General features: G+C 42.7%; 1 protein-coding gene and 1 long non-coding RNA gene across 9 annotated transcripts in view; both read left to right on the forward strand.

The window, feature by feature from the left end:
- The window catches only part of spock3 (SPARC (osteonectin), cwcv and kazal like domains proteoglycan 3), a 61,091-nt gene extending 42,258 nt beyond the window's left edge, over nucleotides 1-18,833 (forward strand). For 2 of the 8 annotated variants that reach the window (XM_061886914.1, XM_061886946.1), the window contains exons 11-12: nucleotides 2,648-2,786; nucleotides 18,420-18,833. In XM_061886914.1, coding sequence (XP_061742898.1) covers nucleotides 2,648-2,786; nucleotides 18,420-18,447 — 167 coding nt within the window. In that variant the 3' untranslated portion in view covers nucleotides 18,448-18,833. Of the gene's footprint in view, nucleotides 1-2,647; nucleotides 4,892-18,419 lie in introns of those variants that run through there. The other 6 variants (XR_009804251.1, XR_009804222.1, XR_009804237.1 and 3 more) reach the window with 6 other exon arrangements.
- Nucleotides 5,891-8,817, forward strand: LOC133562862 (uncharacterized). The gene is made up of 2 exons (XR_009808930.1): nucleotides 5,891-6,568; nucleotides 8,393-8,817. It is a non-coding gene; the product is annotated as an uncharacterized LOC133562862 (long non-coding RNA).
- Nucleotides 18,834-23,834: the final 5,001 nt, after the last annotated feature.

The following is a 23,834-nucleotide window of genomic DNA, read 5'->3' on the forward strand; positions in this document are numbered from 1 at the left end:
GGGAGACAGAACAGGATCAAATATTACAGGGAGACAGAACAGGATCAAAGTTTACAGGGAGACAGAACAGGATCAAACATTACAGGGAGACAGAACAGGATCAAACATTACAGGGAGACAGAACAGGATCAAACATTACAGGGAGACAGAACGGGATCAAACATTACAGAGAGACAGAAAAGGATCAAACATTACAGGGAGACAAAACAGGATCAAACATTACAGGGAGACAGAACAGCATCAAACATTACAGGGAGACAAAACAGGATCAAACATTACACGGAGACAGAACAGGATGAACCATTACAGGGAGACAGAACAGGATCAAACATTACAGAGAGACAGAACAGAATCAAACATTACAGGGAGACAAAACAGGATCAAACATTACAGGGAGACAGAACAGGATCAAACATCACAGGGAGACAGAACAGGATCAAACATTACAGGGAGACAGAACAGGATCGAACATTACAGGGAGACAGAACAGGATCAAACATTACAGAGAGACAGAACAGGATCAAACATTACAGGGAGACAGAACAGGATCAAACATTACAGGGAGACAGAACATGATCAAAGTTTACAGGGAGACAGAACAGGATCAAACATTACAGGGAGACAGAACAGGATCAAACATTACAGGGAGACAGAACAGGATCAAACATTACAGGGAGACAGAACAGGATCAAACATTACAGAGAGACAGAAAAGGATCAAACATTACAGGGAGACAAAACAGGATCAAACATTACAGGGAGACAGAACAGCATCAAACATTACAGGGAGACAAAACAGGATCAAACATTACAGAGAGACAGAAAAGGATCAAACATTACAGGGAGACAGAACAGCATCAAACATGACAGGGAGACAGAACAGGATCAAACATTACAGGGAGACAGAACAGGATCAAACATTACAGGGAGACAGAACAGGATCAAACATTACAGGGAGACAGAACAGGATCAAACATTACAGGGAGACAGAACAGGATCAAACATTACAGGGAGACAGAACAGGATCAAAAATTACAGAGAGACAGAACAGGATCAAACATTACAGGGAGACAGAACAGGATCAAACATCACAGGGAGACAGAATAGGATCAAACATTACAGGGAGACAGAACAGGATCAAACATTACAGAGAGACAGAACAGGATCAAACATTACAGGGAGACAGAACAGGATCAAACATCACAGGGAGACAGAACAGGATCAAATATTACAGGGAGACAGAACAGGATCAAAGTTTACAGGGAGACAGAACAGGATCAAACATTACAGGGAGACAGAACAGGATCAAACATTACAGGGAGACAGAACAGGATCAAACATTACAGGGAGACAGAACAGGATCAAACATTACAGAGAGACAGAAAAGGATCAAACATTACAGGGAGACAAAACAGGATCAAACATTACAGGGAGACAGAACAGCATCAAACATTACAGGGAGACAAAACAGGATCAAACATTACACGGAGACAGAACAGGATCAAACATTACAGGGAGACAGAACAGGATCAAACATTACAGAGGGACAGAACAGAATCAAACATTACAGGGAGACAAAACAGGATCAAACATTACACGGAGACAGAACAGGATCAAACATTACAGGGAGACAGAACAGGATCAAACATTACAGGGAGACAGAACAGGATCAAACATTACAGGGAGACAGAACAGGATCAAACATTACAGGGAGACAGAACAGGATCAAACATTACAGAGAGACAGAACAGGATCAAACATTACAGGGAGACAGAACAAGATCAAACATCACAGGGAGACAGAACAGGATCAAACATTACAGGGAGACAGAACAGGATCAAACATTACAGAGAGACAGAACAGGATCAAACATTACAGGGAGACAGAACAGGATCAAACATCACAGGGAGACAGAACAGGATCAAATATTACAGGGAGACAGAACAGGATCAAAGTTTACAGGGAGACAGAACAGGATCAAACATTACAGGGAGACAGAACAGGATCAAACATTACAGAGAGACAGAACAGGATCAAACATTACAGGGAGACAGAACAGGATCAAACATCACAGGGAGACAGAACAGGATCAAACATTACAGGGAGACAGAACAGGATCAAAAATTACAGGGAGACAGAACAGGATCAAACATTACAGAGAGACAGAACAGGATCAAACATTACAGGGAGACAGAACAGGATCAAACATTACAGGGAGACATAACATGATCAAAGTTTACAGGGAGACAGAACAGGATCAAACATTACAGGGAGACAGAACAGGATCAAACATTACAGAGAGACAGAACAGGATCAAACATTACAGGGAGACAGAAAAGGATCAAAGTTTACAGGGAGACAGAACAGGATTATACACTACAGGGAGAGAGAACAGGATCAAACATTACAGGGAGACAGAACAGGATCAAAGTTTACAGGGAGACAGAACAGGATCGCTGACGGGTCTGCCAACTTCCGGCGCCCCTTACAAAAAAAGTTGCATTCAGGCAAGAGGAACGAGGCCAGCGTCCCGATCATATTTTTAGTGATATTCCGTCAAACAAATGGAAATGTTTAAAAACGCAAATTTGCGCGGGAGATTTGTAAGCCCGGTTTTCACCCGTCGCCATGACGACTGTGTTTGTCAGGCGCACCTCTGGAGTCTTCGGGGGATCCCGGCAGCGGCGACTGGACGATGGCGGAGGACGATGAAGACTCGCTGGTCCTCAGCGAGCAGGACGGAGATGACGACGAGGACGAGGACGACGATGATGACGAATACGTCTTGTAATTTTATTTTTTATTTTTCAAGACAAGCTTGGTCAAAGTGCGTAGGCCAGCCTGTCCACGGTCCTAACAGTCCACAGACTAAATCATCAGTGTGGATGTGGTCACATGACCCGCCTCCTCTGCTCTCCCGTCTAGACGTAGATAAGATAACATTCTCTTCATTTCAACTGTAACACAACAACAATAGGGATGCAACACAAAAGGCGACACAACTGTAACACACGAAGCTAAAGGTGCAACACAAGAAAGGGAGAGGTGACGTCACAGGAGATAAAGGGGCAAAACAACAAAAGGCGACAACTGTAACACCCAAAGCTAAAGGTGCAACACAAGAAAAGAAGAGGTGACGTCACAGGAGATAAAGGGGCAACACAACAAAAGGCGACACAACTGTAACAAATGAAGCTAAAGGTGCAACACAAGAAAAAGAGAGGTGACGTCACAGGAGATAAAGGGGCAAAACAAAAAAGGTGACACAACTTTAACACACGAAGCTAAAGGTGCAACACAAGAAAAGGTGAGAGGTGACGTCACAGGAGATAAAGGGGCACCACAACAAAATGCGACACAACTGTAACACACGAAGCTAAAGGTGCAACACAAGAAAAGGTGAGAGGTGACGTCACAGGAGATAAAGGGGCAACACAACAAAATGCGACACAACTGTAACACACGAAGCTAAAGGTGCAACACAAGAAAAGGTGAGAGGTGACGTCACAGGAGATAAAGGGGCACCACAACAAAATGCGACACAACTGTAACACACGAAGCTAAAGGTGCAACACAAGAAAAGGTGAGAGGTGACGTCACAGGAGATAAAGGGGCAACACAACAAAATGCGACACAACTGTAACACACGAAGCTAAAGGTGCAACACAAGAAAAGGTGAGAGGTGACGTCACAGGAGATAAAGGGGCAACACAACAAAATGCGACACAACTGTAACACACGAAGCTAAAGGTGCAACACAAGAAAAGGTGAGAGGTGACGTCACAGGAGATAAAGGGGCAACACAACAAAAGGCGACAACTGTAACACACGAAGCTAAAGGTGCAACACAAGAAAAGAAGAGGTGACGTCACAGGAGATAAAGGGGCAACACAACAAAAGGCGACACAACTGTAACAAATGAAGCTAAAGGTGCAACACAAGAAAAAGAGAGGTGACGTCACAGGAGATAAAGGGGCACCACAACAAAATGCGACACAACTGTAACACACGCAGCTAAAGGTGCAACACAAGAAAAGGTGAGAGGTGACGTCACAGGAGATAAAGGGGCAACACAACAAAATGCGACACAACTGTAACACACGAAGCTAAAGGTGCAACACAAGAAAAGGTGAGAGGTGACGTCACAGGAGATAAAGGGGCAACACAACAAAAGGCGACAACTGTAACACACGAAGCTAAAGGTGCAACACAAGAAAAGAAGAGGTGACGTCACAGGAGATAAAGGGGCAACACAACAAAATGCGACACAACTGTAACACACGAAGCTAAAGGTGCAACACAAGAAAAGGTGAGAGGTGACGTCACAGGAGATAAAGGGGCAACACAACAAAAGGCGACACAACTGTAACAAATGAAGCTAAAGGTGCAACACAAGAAAAAGAGAGGTGACGTCACAGGAGATAAAGGGGCAACACAACAAAATGCGACACAACTGTAACACACGAAGCTAAAGGTGCAACACAAGAAAAGGTGAGAGGTGACGTCACAGGAGATAAAGGGGCAACACAACAAAAGGCGACAACTGTAACACACGAAGCTAAAGGTGCAACACAAGAAAAGAAGAGGTGACGTCACAGGAGATAAAGGGGCAACACAACAAAATGCGACACAACTGTAACACACGAAGCTAAAGGTGCAACACAAGAAAAGGTGAGAGGTGACGTCACAGGAGATAAAGGGGCAACACAACAAAAGGCGACACAACTGTAACAAATGAAGCTAAAGGTGCAACACAAGAAAAAGAGAGGTGACGTCACAGGAGATAAAGGGGCAACACAACAAAATGCGACACAACTGTAACACACGAAGCTAAAGGTGCAACACAAGAAAAGGTGAGAGGTGACGTCACAGGAGATAAAGGGGCAACACAACAAAATGCGACACAACTGTAACACACGAAGCTAAAGGTGCAACACAAGAAAAGGTGAGAGGTGATGTCACAGGAGATAAAGGGGCAACACAACAAAATGCGACACAACTGTAACACACGAAGCTAAAGGTGCAACACAAGAAAAGGTGAGAGGTGACGTCACAGGAGATAAAGGGGCAACACAACAAAATGCGACACAATTGTAACACACGAAGCTAAAGGTGCAACACAAGAAAAGGTGAGAGGTGACGTCACAGAAGATAAAGGGGCAACACAACAAAATGCGACACAACTGTAACACACGAAGCTAAAGGTGTAACACAAGAAAAGGTGAGAGGTGACGTCACAGGAGATAAAGGGGCAACACAACAAAAGGCGACACAACTGTAACACACGAAGCTAAAGGTGCAACACAAGAAAAGGTGAGAGGTGACGTCACAGGAGATAAAGGGGCAACACAACAAAAGGCGACACAACTGTAACAAATGAAGCTAAAGGTGCAACACAAGAAAAAGAGAGGTGATGTCACAGGAGATAAAGGGGCAAAACAAAAAAGGTGACACAACTGTAACACACGAAGCTAAAGGTGCAACACAAGAAAAGGTGAGAGGTGACGTCACGGGAGATAAAGGGGCAACACAACAAAATGCGACACAACTGTAACACACGAAGCTAAAGGTGCAACACAAGAAAGGGAGAGGTGACGTCACAGGAGATAAAGGGGCAACACAACAAAAGGCGACACAACTGTAACACACGAAGCCAAAGGTGCAACACAAGAAAAGGTGAGAGGTGACGTCACAGGAGATAAAGGGGCAACACAACAAAAGGCGACACAACTGTAACACACGAAGCTAAAGGTGCAACACAAGAAAGGGAGAGGTGACGTCACAGGAGATAAAGGGGCAACACAACAAAATGCGACACAACTGTAACACACGAAGCTAAAGGTGCAACACAAGAAAAGGTGAAAGGTGACGTCACAGGAGATAAAGGGGCACCACAACAAAATGCGACACAACTGTAACACACGAAGCTAAAGGTGCAACACAAGAAAAGGTGAAAGGTGACGTCACAGGAGATAAAGGGGCAACACAACAAAAGGCGACACAACTGTAACACACGAAGCCAAAGGTGCAACACAAGAAAAGGTGAGAGGTGACGTCACAGGAGATAAAGGGGCAACACAACAAAAGGCGACACAACTGTAACACACGAAGCTAAAGGTGCAACACAAGAAAGGGAGAGGTGACGTCACAGGAGATAAAGGGGCAACACAACAAAATGCGACACAACTGTAACACACGAAGCTAAAGGTGCAACACAAGAAAAGGTGAGAGGTGACGTCACAGGAGATAAAGGGGCAACACAACAAAATGCGACACAACTGTAACACACGAAGCTAAAGGTGCAACACAAGAAAAGGTGAGAGGTGACGTCACAGGAGATAAAGGGGCAAAACAAAAAAGGTGACACAACTTTAACACACGAAGCTAAAGGTGCAACACAAGAAAGGGAGAGGTGACGTCACAGGAGATAAAGGGGCAACACAACAAAAGGCGACACAACTTTAACACACGAAGCTAAAGGTGCAACACAAGAAAAAGAGAGGTGACGTCACAGGAGATAAAGGGGCAAAACAAAAAAGGTGACACAACTGTAACACACGAAGCTAAAGGTGCAACACAAGAAAAGGTGAGAGGTGACGTCACAGGAGATAAAGGGGCAACACAACAAAATGCGACACAACTGTAACACACGAAGCTAAAGGTGCAACACAAGAAAAGGTGAGAGGTGACGTCACAGGAGATAAAGGGGCAACACAACAAAAGGCGACACAACTTTAACACACGAAGCTAAAGGTGCAACACAAGAAAGGGAGAGGTGACGTCACAGGAGATAAAGGGGCAAAACAACAAAAGGCGACAACTGTAACACACGAAGCTAAAGGTGCAACACAAGAAAAGGTGAGAGGTGACGTCACAGGAGATAAAGGGGCACCACAACAAAATGCGACACAACTGTAACACACGAAGCTAAAGGTGCAACACAAGAAAAGGTGAGAGGTGACGTCACAGGAGATAAAGGGGCAACACAACAAAATGCGACACAACTGTAACACACGAAGCTAAAGGTGCAACACAAGAAAAGGTGAGAGGTGACGTCACAGGAGATAAAGGGGCAACACAACAAAATGCGACACAACTGTAACACACGAAGCTAAAGGTGCAACACAAGAAAAGGTGAGAGATGACGTCACAGGAGATAAAGGGGCAACACAACAAACTGCGACACAACTGTAACACACGAAGCTAAAGGTGCAACACAAGAAAAGGTGAGAGGTGACGTCACAGGAGATAAAGGGGCAACACAACAAAAGGCGACAACTGTAACACACGAAGCTAAAGGTGCAACACAAGAAAAGAAGAGGTGACGTCACAGGACATAAAGGGGCACCACAACAAAATGCGACACAACTGTAACACACGAAGCTAAAGGTGCAACACAAGAAAAGGTGAGAGGTGACGTCACAGGAGATAAAGGGGCAACACAACAAAATGCGACACAACTGTAACACACGAAGCTAAAGGTGCAACACAAGAAAAGGTGAGAGGTGACGTCACAGGAGATAAAGGGGCACCACAACAAAATGCGACACAACTGTAACACACGAAGCTAAAGGTGCAACACAAGAAAGGGAGAGGTGACGTCACAGGAGATAAAGGGGCAAAACAACAAAAGGCGACAACTGTAACACACGAAGCTAAAGGTGCAACACAAGAAAAGGTGAGAGGTGACGTCACAGGAGATAAAGGAGCAACACAACAAAATGCGACACAACTGTAACACACGAAGCTAAAGGTGCAACACAAGAAAGGGAGAGGTGACGTCACAGGAGATAAAGGGGCAACACAACAAAATGCGACACAACTGTAACACACGAAGCTAAAGGTGCAACACAAGAAAAGGTGAGAGGTGACGTCACAGGAGATAAAGGGGCACCACAACAAAATGCGACACAACTGTAACACACGAAGCTAAAGGTGCAACACAAGAAAAGGTGAGAGGTGACGTCACAGGAGATAAAGGGGCAACACAACAAAATGCGACACAACTGTAACACACGAAGCTAAAGGTGCAACACAAGAAAAGGTGAGAGGTGACGTCACAGGAGATAAAGGGGCACCACAACAAAATGCGACACAACTGTAACACACGAAGCTAAAGGTGCAACACAAGAAAAGGTGAGAGGTGACGTCACAGGAGATAAAGGGGCAACACAACAAAATGCGACACAACTGTAACACACGAAGCTAAAGGTGCAACACAAGAAAAGGTGAGAGGTGACGTCACAGGAGATAAAGGGGCAACACAACAAAATGCGACACAACTGTAACACACAAAGCTAAAGGTGCAACACAAGAAAAGGAGAGGTGACGTCACAGGAGATAAAGGGGCAACACAACAAAATGCGACACAACTGTAACACACGAAGCTAAAGGTGCAACACAAGAAAAAGAGAGGTGACGTCACAGGAGATAAAGGGGCAAAACAAAAAAGGTGACACAACTGTAACATATGAAGCTAAAGGTGCAACACAAGAAAAGGTGAGAGGTGACGTCACAGGAGATAAAGGGGCAACACAACAAAATGCGACACAACTGTAACACACGAAGCTAAAGGTGCAACACAAGAAAAGGTGAGAGGTGACGTCACAGGAGATAAATACCCAGTCAGCGTAGGAACATTCCATTGTTTAGTTAGCTTTGTGTCTGGGAGGAGTGAAGAGATGAGTTTGCACAGGAAGGAGAGGAAGAGGAAGAGGAAGGTGAAGGTGTGCCTTTTCCTAGTGACAACATTACTGACATGGAGATATTTTAATGGCATAACATTGTTATAATGAATGAATATATTAGTGCAGATGTATCTCAGTACATTTATGTTTGGTGCAAAAGTAGCTTAAGCCAACTGAACAAACTGTATCAAGAATCTAGGAACCCAACAGTGTGGATGTTAGAAGATGTCCATGCTAACATGTATCATTCATCACTAATCATCTCATTCATCCTGGATCTTCTTATTAGGGTGCACATATACACATATATATATATATATATACATATATATATATATATATATATATATATATATATATATATATATATATATGTGTGTGTGTGTGTATATATGTATATATATCTATATATATATATATATATAAATGTATGTATATATATACATATATACATACATACACACACATATATACACATATATATATATATATATATATATATATATATGTGTGTATATGTGTGTATATATGTATATATAAGTACATGTTTAGGCCATCTCCATAAAACTAAAAGGAGCTTTTCTATCCTGTTACCTGTTTTGAAAAAGTTTGATGATAATAATAATACCAAATACTACACAGCGAGAATCAGTTTGAGAATCGGTTCTGAAATTTGAATATTTTTTTTGTGATTTTTGAAAATGACGAATCAATCAATTGCCGTTTGGATGTGAATCGATTTTTGCTGACTGACCATAATTATTGTCATTATTCAAAATTCAAGAGTGATTAATTATGTTGAAAATATTTGTGTTTTAATCTGACAAATGTACTTTTGACTTAATATTTCAATGTATTGAGATGCATGTTTAAATACTTTAGAGGAGTAAATACTCTCTCATATCTAAATACTTTAGAGGAGTAAATACTCTTTCGTGTTTAAATACTTTAGAGGAGTAAATACTCTCTCATGTTTAAATACTTTAGAGGAGTAAATACTCTCTCATGTTTAAATACTTTAGATGAGTAAATACTCTCTCATATTTAAATACTTTAGAGGAGTAAATACTCTCTCATGTTTAAATACTTTAGAGGAGTAAATACTCTCTCATGTTTAAATACTTTAGAGGAGTAAATACTCTCTAATGTTTAAATACTTTAGAGGAGTAAATACTCTCTCATATTTAAATACTTTAGAGGAGTAAATACTCTCTCATGTTTAAATACTTTAGAGGAGTAAATACTCTCTCATGTTTAAATACTTTAGAGGAGTAAATACTCTCTCATGTTTAAATACTTTAGATGAGTAAATACTCTCTCATGTTTAAATACTTTAGAGGAGTAAATACTCTCTAATGTTTAAATACTTTAGAGGAGTAAATACTCTCTCATATTTAAATACTTTAGAGGAGTAAATACTCTCTCATGTTTAAATACTTTAGAGGAGTAAATACTCTCTCATGTTTAAATACTTTAGAGGAGTAAATACTCTCTCATGTTTAAATACTTTAGAGGAGTAAATACTCTCTCATGTTTAAATACTTTAGATGAGTAAATACTCTCTCATATTTAAATACTTTAGAGGAGTAAATACTCTCTCATGTTTAAATACTTTAGAGGAGTAAATACTCTCTCATGTTTAAATACTTTAGAGGAGTAAATACTCTCTCATGTTTAAATACTTTAGATGAGTAAATACTCTCTCATGTTTAAATACTTTAGAGGAGTAAATACTCTCTAATGTTTAAATACTTTAGAGGAGTAAATACTCTCTCATATTTAAATACTTTAGAGGAGTAAATACTCTCTCATGTTTAAATACTTTAGAGGAGTAAATACTCTCTCATGTTTAAATACTTTAGAGGAGTAAATACTCTCTCATGTTTAAATACTTTAGAGGAGTAAATACTCTCTTATGTTTAAAAACAGAGGCGGGGATTCCAAATAAAAACACTGCACAGCTTTTCCCAAAAATGCCAATTCCAAAAGCTCCCCAAATGACTTGATTGATGTCCAGTATTGATCGATGCCCTCCCCTGTGCCAGAGCTTTTCTTCCCGTCTTTCCCGTCCTGTGGGAAGCCCGGCAGTGATCTAACAGCTGAGATTGAGCAGCATCTCCACCTGTTTGATAGTCAGTGAAGAACAAAACACCTCTTAGGCAAGATTTATCCAGAAGAATGTTCTTAGGTGTTGCATTGAAGCGGGAGTCCTAAGCATCCTAATTAGCTTAATGTTAGCTAAGTTTCAGAGAGCGGCGCAGTGGGAGAGAATATAAAAGTCATTCATTTTGCCTTTCACATACCTTATAGTCCCGACTATAGAGCGCACTATGTAAGCCACACCCACTACATTTCAGAAGAAAAAAAACGTTCCATATATTAGCTGCACCGGACTATAAGCCGCAGTTAAATGACTTATTTACACTGAAAGTACTTTTTTAAATGAGCAGGGCAGTAAAACGGCTGATCAAACAAAACAGAAGTCATGGTCATGGAGCCACTAGCCGCGCAAGCTAGCTCTCCAATCAGCTAAACAGACTCAATAACTCCACTTTGACGTTTTAGTGAATTTACTGAGGAATTTGTGGAACTGAAACAATACACAAATAATACCACTGTAAGTTAGTAATACTACCACTCATACTTGGAAAAAGGGTTAGCACATTAGCTAGCTTGTTTATATTCCAATAGCGCGTACAAATATACATGAAAACACTCCTACAGACATCACACACAGTACAGTTGTTTTAGTTATATTGTAAAACTTACAAACGTTGCTGGGAGTGATGAATGAAGACTCCATACGAGTCAGGAACAAAAAGCACTTCTACTTGTGGTTTAAAGCAGGACATTTAAGGACACTGCAGCACCTGCAGTGTCAAACCGTGGACTTTGGGGTTTGGATTGTTTTTCCCAGGCAAAGGAAAGTTGGCACGAGCAAGACGTGAATGTTAGTACATATTTATTTTTAATACTAGAACATAAAAAAGGCAAACAAAAGGCACGCACAATGACAGAGAACAAACTTGACTAGAAAACAAACTAGCACTATGGCATGACTATGGACAAAAAAACAAAACTCAACAACTGTGACATAAAAAAACCAAAAACTTACATTACTTGAGCAGGAGGAAAACTATGGGCAGCGTGATCAGCAGGCATGGCATGTAGGGAGTAGGGCTAAAGTTGCCAGGTTGACTTCTTGCCAACTTCCGGTTTAAATAATAGACATGACAGGTGTGAGACATGAGGACAAGGTGACAACTAATGAGTTGGCATGGTAACAAGTGCAGGGACAGGAACTAAGTGTCCAAAAAACCAAAGTGAACATGACCAAAACAAAAGATGATGCCATAGACGTGACATGCAGTCAGCGAGCTGGTCTAAAGCGGCACAAACTGGTCTAAAGCAGCACAAACTGGTCTAAAGCAGCACAAACTGGTCTAAAGCAGCACAAACTGGTCTAAAGCAGCACAAACTGGTCTAAAGCAGCACAAACTGGTCTAAAGGGCAGCACAAACTGGTCTAAAGCAGCACAAACTGGTCTAAAGCAGCACAAAATTGTCTAAAGCAGCACAAACTGGTCTAAAGCAGCACAAACTGGTGTAAAGCAGCACAAACTGGTGTAAAGCAGCACAAACTGGTCTAAAGCAGCACAAACTGGTCTAAAGGGCAGCACAAACTGGTCTAAAGCAGCACAAACTGGTCTAAAGCAGCACAAACTGGTCTAAAGCAGCACAAACTGGTCTAAAGCAGCACAAACTGGTCTAAAGGGCAGCACAAACTGGTCTAAAGGGCAGCACAAACTGGTCTAAAGCAGCACAAACTGGTCTAAAGCAGCACAAACTGGTCTAAAGCAGCACAAACCGGTCTAAAGCAGCACAAACCGGTCTAAAGGGCAGCACAAACTGGTCTAAAGGGCAGCACAAACTGGTCTAAAGCAGCACAAACTGGTCTAAAGCAGCACAAACTGGTCCAAAGCAGCACAAACTGGTCTAAAGCAGCACAAACTGGTGTAAAGCAGCACAAACTGGTCTAAAGCAGCACAAACTGGTCTAAAGCAGCACAAACTGGTCTAAAGCAGCACAAACTGGTCTAAAGCAGCACAAACTGGTCTAAAGCAGCACAAACTGGTCTAAAGCAGCACAAACTGGTCTAAAGCAGCACAAACTGGTCTAAAGCAGCACAAACTGGTCTAAAGAGGCACAAACTGGTCTAAAGCAGCACAAACTGGTCTAAAGCAGCACAAACTGGTGTAAAGCAGCACAAACTGGTCTAAAGCAGCACAAACTGGTCTAAAGGGCAGCACAAACTGGTCTAAAGCAGCACAAACTGGTCTAAAGCAGCACAAACTGGTCTAAAGCAGCACAAACTGGTCTAAAGCAGCACAAACTGGTCTAAAGGGCAGCACAAACTGGTCTAAAGGGCAGCACAAACTGGTCTAAAGCAGCACAAACTGGTCTAAAGCAGCACAAACTGGTCCAAAGCAGCACAAACTGGTCTAAAGCAGCACAAACTGGTCTAAAGCAGCACAAACTGGTCTAAAGGGCAGCACAAACTGGTCTAAAGCAGCACAAACTGGTCTAAAGCAGCACAAACTGGTCTAAAGCAGCACAAACTGGTCTAAAGCAGCACAAACTGGTCTAAAGCAGCACAAACTGGTGTAAAGCAGCACAAACTAGTCTAAAGCAGCACAAACTGGTCTAAAGCAGCACAAACTGGTCTAAAGCAGCACAAACTGGTCTAAAGCAGCACAAACTGGTCTAAAGGGCAGCACAAACTGGTCTAAAGCAGCACAAACTGGTCCAAAGCAGCACAAACTGGTCTAAAGCAGCACAAACTGGTCTAAAGCAGCACAAACTGGTCTAAAGGGCAGCACAAACTGGTCTAAAGGGCAGCACAAACTGGTCTAAAGCAGCACAAACTGGTGTAAAGCAGCACAAACTGGTGTAAAGCAGTACAAACTGGTCCAAAGCAGCACAAACTGGTCTAAAGGGCAGCACAAACTGGTCTAAAGGGCAGCACAAACTGGTCTAAAGCAGCACAAACTGGTCTAAAGCAGCACAAACTGGTCTAAAGCAGCACAAACTGGTCTAAAGGGCAGCACAAACTGGTCTAAAGCAGCACAAACTGGTCTAAAGCAGCACAAACTGGTCTAAAGCAGCACAAACTGGTCTAAAGCAGCACAAACTGGTCTAAAGGGCAGCACAAACTGGTCTAAAGCAGCACAAACTGGTCTAAAGGGCAGCACAAACTGGTCTAAAGCAGCACAAACTGGTCTAAAGCAGCACAAACTGGTCTAAAGCAGCACAAACTGGTCTAAAGCAGCACAAACTGGTCTAAAGCAGCACAAACTGGTCTAAAGCAGCACAAACTGGTCTAAAGGGCAGCACAAACTGGTCTAAAGCAGCACAAACTGGTCTAAAGGGCAGCACAAACTGGTCTAAAGCAGCACAAACTGGTCTAAAGCAGCACAAACTGGTCTAAAGCAGCACAAACTGGTCTAAAGCAGCACAAACTGGTCTAAAGCAGCACAAACTGGTCTAAAGCAGCACAAACTGGTCTAAAGGGCAGCACAAACTGGTCTAAAGCAGCACAAACTGGTCTAAAGGGCAGCACAAACTGGTCTAAAGCAGCACAAACTGGTCTAAAGCAGCACAAACTGGTGTAAAGCAGCACAAACTGGTCTAAAGCAGCACAAACTGGTCTAAAGGGCAGCACAAACTGGTCTAAAGCAGCACAAACTGGTCTAAAGGGCAGCACAAACTGGTCTAAAGCAGCACAAACTGGTCTAAAGCAGCACAAACTGGTGTAAAGCAGCACAAACAGGTCTAAAGCAGCACAAACTGGTCTAAAGCAGCACAAACTGGTCTAAAGCAGCACAAACTGGTCTAAAGCAGCACAAACTGGTCTAAAGCAGCACAAACTGGTCTAAATGGCAGCACAAACTGGTCTAAAGCAGCACAAACTGGTCTAAAGCAGCACAAACTGGTCTAAAGCAGCACAAACTGGTCTAAAGGGCATCACAAACTGGTCTAATAGGCAGCACAAACTGGTCTAAAGCAGCACAAACTGGTCTAAAGCAGCACAAACTGGTCTAAAGGGCAGCACAAACTGGTCTAAAGCAGCACAAACTGGTCTAAAGCAGCACAAACTGGTCTAAAGCAACACAAACTGGTGTAAAGCAGCACAAACTGGTGTAAAGCAGCACAAACTGGTCTAAAGCAGCACAAACTGGTCTAAAGCAGCACAAACTGGTCTAAAGGGCAGCACAAACTGGTCTAAAGGGCAGCACAAACTGGTCTAAAGCAGCACAAACTGGTCTAAAGCAGCACAAACTGGTCTAAAGCAGCACAAACTGGTCTAAAGGGCAGCACAAACTGGTCTAAAGCAGCACAAACTGGTCTAAAGCAGCACAAACTGGTCTAAAGGGCAGCACAAACTGGTCTAAAGCAGCACAAACTGGTCTAAAGCAGCACAAACTGGTGTAAAGCAGCACAAACTGGTCTAAAGCAGCACAAACTGGTCTAAAGGGCAGCACAAACTGGTCTAAAGCAGCACAAACTGGTCTAAAGGGCAGCACAAACTGGTCTAAAGCAGCACAAACTGGTCTAAAGGGCAGCACAAACTGGTCTAAAGCAGCACAAACTGGTCTAAAGCAGCACAAACTGGTGTAAAGCAGCACAAACAGGTCTAAAGCAGCACAAACTGGTCTAAAGCAGCACAAACTGGTCTAAAGCAGCACAAACTGGTCTAAAGCAGCACAAACTGGTCTAAAGCAGCACAAACTGGTCTAAATGGCAGCACAAACTGGTCTAAAGCAGCACAAACTGGTCTAAAGCAGCACAAACTGGTCTAAAGCAGCACAAACTGGTCTAAAGCAGCACAAACTGGTCTAAAGGGCATCACAAACTGGTCTAATAGGCAGCACAAACTGGTCTAAAGCAGCACAAACTGGTCTAAAGCAGCACAAACTGGTCTAAAGGGCAGCACAAACTGGTCTAAAGCAGCACAAACTGGTCTAAAGCAGCACAAACTGGTCTAAAGCAACACAAACTGGTGTAAAGCAGCACAAACTGGTGTAAAGCAGCACAAACTGGTCTAAAGCAGCACAAACTGGTCTAAAGCAGCACAAACTGGTCTAAAGGGCAGCACAAACTGGTCTAAAGGGCAGCACAAACTGGTCTAAAGCAGCACAAACTGGTCTAAAGCAGCACAAACTGGTCTAAAGCAGCACAAACTGGTCTAAAGGGCAGCACAAACTGGTTTAAAGCAGCACAAACTGGTCTAAAGCAGCACAAACTGGTCTAAAGGGCAGCACAAACTGGTCTAAAGCAGCACAAACTGGTCTAAAGGGCAGCACAAACTGGTCTAAAGCAGCACAAACTGGTCTAAAGCAGCACAAACTGGTCTAAAGCAGCACAAACTGGTCTAAAGCAGCACAAACTGGTCTAAAGGGCAGCACAAACTGGTCTAAAGCAGCACAAACTGGTCTAAAGCAGCACAAACTGGTGTAAAGCAGCACAAACTGGTGTAAAGCAGCACAAACTGGTCTAAAGCAGCACAAACTGGTCTAAAGCAGCACAAACTGGTCTAAAGCAGCACAAACTGGTCTAAAGGGCAGCACAAACTGGTCTAAAGCAGCACAAACTGGTCTAAAGCAGCACAAACTGGTCTAAAGCAGCACAAACTGGTCTAAAGCAGCACAAACTGGTCTAAAGCAGCACAAACTGGTCTAAAGCAGCACAAACTGGTCTAAAGCAGCATAAACTGGTCTAAAGCAGCACAAACTGGTCTAAAGGGCAGCACAAACTGGTCTAAAGCAGCACCAACTGGTCTAAAGGGCAGCACAAACTGGTCTAAAGCAGCACAAACTGGTCTAAAGCAGCACAAACTGGTCTAAAGGGCAGCACAAACTGGTCTAAAGCAGCACAAACTGGTCTAAAGCAGCACAAACTGGTCTAAAGGGCAGCACAAACTGGTCTAAAGCAGCACAAACTGGTCTAAAGCAGCACAAACTGGTCTAAAGCAGCACAAACTGGTGTAAAGCAGCACAAACTGGTCTAAAGCAGCACAAACTGGTCTAAAGCAGCACAAACTGGTCTAAAGCAGCATAAACTGGTCTAAAGCAGCACAAACTGGTCTAAAGGGCAGCACAAACTGGTCTAAAGCAGCACCAACTGGTCTAAAGGGCAGCACAAACTGGTCTAAAGCAGCACAAACTGGTCTAAAGCAGCACAAACTGGTCTAAAGGGCAGCACAAACTGGTCTAAAGCAGCACAAACTGGTCTAAAGCAGCACAAACTGGTCTAAAGGGCAGCACAAACTGGTCTAAAGCAGCACAAACTGGTCTAAAGCAGCACAAACTGGTCTAAAGCAGCACAAACTGGTCTAAAGCAGCACAAACTGGTCTAAAGCAGCACAAACTGGTCTAAAGCAGCACAAACTGGTCTAAAGCAGCACAAACTGGTCTAAAGCAGCACAAACTGGTCTAAAACAGCACAAACTGGTGTAAAGCAGCACAAACTGGTGTAAAGCAGCACAAACTGGTCTAAAGGGCAGCACAAACTGGTCTAAAGCAGCACAAACTGGTGTAAAGCAGCACAAACTGGTCTAAAGCAGCACAAACTGGTGTAAAGCAACACAAACTGGTCTAAAGCAGCACAAACTAGTCTAAAGCAGCACAAACTGGTCTAAAGCAGCACAAACTGGTCTAAAGCAGCACAAACTGGTCTAAAGCAGCACAAACTGGTCTAAAGCAGCACAAACTGGTCTAAAGCAGCACAAACTGGTCTAAAGCAGCACAAACTGGTCTAAAACAGCACAAACTGGTGTAAAGCAGCACAAACTGGTGTAAAGCAGCACAAACTGGTCTAAAGGGCAGCACAAACTGGTCTAAAGCAGCACAAACTGGTGTAAAGCAGCACAAACTGGTCTAAAGCAGCACAAACTGGTGTAAAGCAACACAAACTGGTCTAAAGCAGCACAAACTAGTCTAAAGCAGCACAAACTGGTCTAAAGCAGCACAAACTGGTCTAAAGCAGCACAAACTGGTCTAAAGCAGCACAAACTGGTCTAAAGCAGCACAAACTGGTCTAAAGGGCAGCACAAACTGGTCTAAAGCAGCACAAACTGGTCTAAAGCAGCACAAACTGGTCTAAAGCAGCACAAACTGGTCTAAAGCAGCACAAACTGGTGTAAAGCAGCACAAACTGGTGTAAAGCAGCACAAACTGGTCTAAAGCAGCACAAACTGGTCTAAAGCAGCACAAACTGGTCTAAAGCAGCACAAACTGGTCTAAAGCAGCACAAACTGGTCTAAAGCAGCACAAACTGGTCTAAAGCAGCACAAACTGGTCTAAAGCAGCACAAACTGGTCTAAAGGGCAGCACAAACTGGTGTAAAGCAGCACAAACTGGTCTAAAGCAGCACAAACTGGTCTAAAGCAGCACAAACTGGTCTAAAGCAGCACAAACTGGTCTAAAGCAGCACAAACTGGTCTAAAGCAGCACAAACAACACCACAACTTTTCACTGGATCTGCTTTTTTCGTTTCGTTTTTAACTATTTTCCACAAAAAATAAAATTAAAAAATCACAAATTATCTGCACCGTTTTATAATCCGCAGGGTTCAAAGTGTAGGGAAAAAAGTAGCGGCTTATAGTCCGGAATTTGCGCTAATTGAAGTAAGAAGACCGAGGTAAACAAGAAGTGGTTTTCTTTATTTTGCTCCAGGTGCTGCGCCTCCCCTCAAGTTTTCTGAGCTGCGGCGTGGAAACTGATCCTGGATCAGTTCCAAGCAGACCTGGGGATCAGTTTGAGGCGCAGCAACATGGAGGAGTGGTCATTGTTAGAAATGGACTATCTGATAGTCACACTAAACTTCAGCTAACTGCTGACAAAAACAAAGTGGGAGTGGTGCAAATATTTCCAAATAAAGTCGACTTCATGGCCGCTAAGAGATTGTTTTGGTGAGAAGTTTGGATCACTTTGAACATTTTATGTCAATGGATACTTTTTCATCTTTCCCCAACACTTTGAACAAAGGTGGCCCAGACAAAAAAGCCAAGTGATGACCTGAGACTTTGTAGCCCTTCAGCTTTGAGGTCTAGGTTTGTGTTTCTTTCTGAAATAAAAAGCTACATTGACCACCTGTGTGATGTCACTAACCTTCACCTGCCTGGCGGGACAGTTGGGACCTCAAGAAATGTACGCTCACTGTGGTCCTGGGGAACAATAGAATAGAATAGAATGTACTTTATTGATCCCTGGGGGAAATTCAGCACCACAGTCGGCTCACAATAAACACTTGGGTATTTATTTTTTACATGCGAATAACGGGAATACAGTCTGTAGTGGGGGCGTGGCCTGCGGGCCTGCAGCAAAGCAGGGTGTGCCAGGATTGGCCTCGAAGTCAGCGACAGGTGCATAGCTGACTTGTCATCTAGTCACCTGTCACTCTGTACAAGCTGCAAACCATGAGGATAGAGGTTGTTGGAGCTGGAGCAAGAGCACGAGCCAGAGACCAACAGACTAATGCTAACAAAAGTAACCTGAGAACGTTATTGAAAAAAAATAAAAAGTAGTTCAACCATCTTGAACTACAGTTAACCGTGACTTAGGACACACAAGAGTTGGTGTTCCATGACTTAGGACACACAAGAGTTGGTAGTTCATGACTTAGGACACACATGAGTTAGTGTTTCATGTCTTAGGACACACAAGAGTTGGTGTTTCATGACTTAAGACACACAAGAGTTGGTAGTTCATGACTTAGGACACACAAGAGTTGGTAGTTCATGACTTAGGACACACATGAGTTAGTGTTTCATGTCTTAGGACACACAAGAGTTGGTGTTTCATGACTTAGGACACACAAGAGTTGGTAGTTCATGACTTAGGACACACAAGAGTTGGTAGTTCATGACTTAGGACACACATGAGTTAGTGTTTCATGTCTTAGGACACACAAGAGTTGGTAGTTCATGACTTAGGACACACATGAGTTAGTGTTTCATGTCTTAGGACACACAAGAGTTGGTGTTTCATGACTTAGGACACACAAGAGTTGGTAGTTCATGACTTAGGACACACAAGAGTTGGTAGTTCATGACTTAGGACACACATGAGTTAGTGTTTCATGTCTTAGGACACACAAGAGTTGGTGTTTCATGACTTAGGACACACAAGAGTTGGTAGTTCATGACTTAGGACACACAAGAGTTGGTAGTTCATGACTTAGGACACACATGAGTTAGTGTTTCATGTCTTAGGACACACAAGAGTTGGTGTTTCATGACTTAGGACACACAAGAGTTGGTAGTTCATGACTTAGGACACACAAGAGTTGGTAGTTCATGACTTAGGACACACATGAGTTAGTGTTTCATGTCTTAGGACACACAAGAGTTGGTAGTTCATGACTTAGGACACACAAGGGTTGGTAGTTCATGACTTAGGACACACAAGAGTTGGTAGTTCATGACTTAGGACACACAAGAGTTGGTAGTTCATGACTTAGGACACACAAGAGTTGGTAGTTCATGACTTAGGACACACAAGAGTTGGTAGTTCATGACTTAGGACACACAAGAGTTGGTAGTCCATGACTTAGGACACACAAGAGTTGGTAGTTCATGACTTAGGACACACATGAGTTAGTGTTTCATGTCTTAGGACACACAAGAGTTGGTGTTTCATGACTTAGGACACACAAGAGTTGGTAGTTCATGACTTAAGACACACAAGAGTTGGTAGTTCATGACTTAGGACACACAAGAGTTGGTAGTTCATGACTTAGGACACACAAGAGTTGGTAGTTCATGACTTAGGACACACAAGAGTTGGTAGTTCATGACTTAGGACACACAAGAGTTGGTAGTTCATGACTTAGGACACACAAGAGTTGGTATTTAATGACTTAGGACACACAAGAGTTGGTGTTTCATGACTTAGGACACACAAAAGTTGGTGTTCCATGACTTAGGACACACAAGAGTTGGTATTTAATGACTTAGGACACACATGAGTTAGCGTTTCATGTCTTAGGACACACAAGAGTTGGTGTTTCATGACTTAGGACACACAAGAGTTGGTAGTTCATGACTTAGGACACACAAGAGTTGGTAGTTCATGACTTAGGACACACAAGAGTTGGTAGTTCATGACTTAGGACACACATGAGTTAGTGTTTCATGTCTTAGGACACACAAGAGTTGGTAGTTCATGACTTAGGACACACAAGAGTTGGTAGTTCATGACTTAGGACACACAAGAGTTGGTAGTTCATGACTTAGGACACACATGAGTTAGTGTTTCATGTCTTAGGACACACAAGAGTTGGTAGTTCATGACTTAGGACACACAAGAGTTGGTAGTTCATGACTTAGGACACACATGAGTTAGTGTTTCATGTCTTAGGACACACAAGAGTTGGTGTTTCATGACTTAGGACACACAAGAGTTGGTAGTTCATGACTTAGGACACACAAGAGTTGGTAGTTCATGACTTAGGACACACAAGAGTTGGTAGTTCATGACTTAGGACACACATGAGTTAGTGTTTCATGTCTTAGGACACACAAGAGTTGGTAGTTCATGACTTAGGACACACATGAGTTAGTGTTTCATGACTTAGGACACACAAGAGTTGGTAGTTCATGACTTAGGACACACAAGAGTTGGTAGTTCATGACTTAGGACACACAAGAGTTGGTAGTTCATGACTTAGGACACACAAGAGTTGGTAGTTCATGACTTAGGACACACAAGAGTTGGTAGTTCATGAATTAGGACACACAAGAGTTGGTGTTCCATGACTTAGGACACACAAGAGTTGGTAGTTCATGACTTAGGACACACAAGAGTTGGTAGTTCATGACTTAGGACACACATGAGTTAGTGTTTCATGTCTTAGGACACACAAGAGTTGGTAGTTCATGACTTAGGACACACAAGAGTTGGTAGTTCATGACTTAGGACACACAAGAGTTGGTAGTTCATGACTTAGGACACACAAGAGTTGGTAGTTCATGACTTAGGACACACAAGAGTTGGTAGTTCATGACTTAGGACACACAAGAGTTGGTAGTTCATGACTTAGGACACACAAGAGTTGGTGTTCCATGACTTAGGACACACAAGAGTTGGTATTTAATGACTTAGGACACACATGAGTTAGTGTTTCATGTCTTAGGACACACAAGAGTTGGTGTTTCATGACTTAGGACACACAAGAGTTGGTAGTTCATGACTTAGGACACACAAGAGTTGGTAGTTCATGACTTAGGACACACAAGAGTTGGTAGTTCATGACTTAGGACACACATGAGTTGGTAGTTCATGACTTAGGACACACAAGAGTTGGTAGTTCATGACTTAGGACACACAAGAGTTGGTAGTTCATGACTTAGGACACACAAGAGTTGGTTTCATGACTTAGGACACACAAGAGTTGGTAGTTCATGACTTAGGACACACAAGAGTTGGTAGTTCATGACTTAGGACACACAAGAGTTGGTGTTTCATGTCTTAGGACACACAAGAGTTGGTATTTCATGACTTAGGACACACAAGAGTTGGTAGTTCATGACTTAGGACACACAAGAGTTGGTGTTTCATGTCTTAGGACACACAAGAGTTGGTATTTCATGACTTAGGACACACAAGAGTTGGTAGTTCATGACTTAGGACACACAAGAGTTGGTGTTTCATGTCTTAGGACACACAAGAGTTGGTATTTCATGACTTAGGACACACAAGAGTTGGTAGTTCATGACTTAGGACACACAAGAGTTGGTGTTTCATGTCTTAGGACACACAAGAGTTGGTAGTTCATGACTTAGGACACACAAGAGTTGGTAGTTCATGACTTAGGACACACAAGAGTTGGTGTTTCATGTCTTAGGACACACAAGAGTTGGTAGTTCATGACTTAGGACACACAAGAGTTGGTAGTTCATGACTTAGGACACACAAGAGTTGGTGTTTCATGACTTAGGACACACAAGAGTTGGTAGTTCATGACTTAGGACACACAAGAGTTGGTTGTTCATGACTTAGGACACACAAGAGTTGGTGTTTCATGACTTAGGACACACAAGAGTTGGTAATTCATGACTTAGGACACACAAGAGTTGGTAGTTCATGACTTAGGACACACAATAGTTGGCCACAAATGTACCAGTAACAAAGTCTACAATCTCAGGTGTGGTATGGCCACAAATGTACCAGTAACAAAGTCTACAATCTCAGGTGTGGTATGGCCACAAATGTACCAGTAAAAAAGTCTACAATCTCAGGTGTGGTATGGCCACAAATGTACCAGTAACAAAGTCTACAATCTCAGGTGTGGAATGGCCACAAATGTACCAGTAACAAAGTCTACAATCTCAGGTGTGGTATGGCCACAAATGTACCAGTAACAAAGTCTACAATCTCAGGTGTGGTATGGCCACAAATGTACCAGTAACAAAGTCTACAATCTCAGGTGTGGTATGGCCACAAATGTACCAGTAACAAAGTCTACAATCTCAGGTGTGGTATGGCCACAAATGTACCAGTAACAAAGTCTACAATCTCAGGTGTGGTATGGCCACAAATGTACCAGTAAAAAAGTCTACAATCTCAGGTGTGGTATGGCCACAAATGTACCAGTAACAAAGTCTACAATCTCAGGTGTGGAATGGCCACAAATGTACCAGTAACAAAGTCTACAATCTCAGGTGTGGTATAGCCACAAATGTACCAGTAACAAAGTCTACAATCTCAGGTGTGGTATGGCCACAAATGTACCAGTAACAAAGTCTACAATCTCAGGTGTGGTATGGCCACAAATGTACCAGTAACAAAGTCTACAATCTCAGGTGTGGTATGGCCACAAATGTACCAGTAACAAAGTCTACAATCTCAGGTGTGGTATGGCCACAAATGTACCAGTAAAAAAGTCTACAATCTCAGGTGTGGTATGGCCACAAATGTACCAGTAACAAAGTCTACAATCTCAGGTGTGGTATGGCCACAAATGTACCAGTAACAAAGTCTACAATCTCAGGTGTGGTATGGCCACAAATGTACCAGTAACAAAGTCTACAATCTCAGGTGTGGTATGGCCACAAATGTACCAGTAACAAAGTCTACAATCCCAGGTGT

This window comes from Nerophis ophidion, linkage group LG01 (genome assembly GCF_033978795.1).
Source record: "Nerophis ophidion isolate RoL-2023_Sa linkage group LG01, RoL_Noph_v1.0, whole genome shotgun sequence".
NCBI lineage: Eukaryota > Metazoa > Chordata > Actinopteri > Syngnathiformes > Syngnathidae > Nerophis > Nerophis ophidion.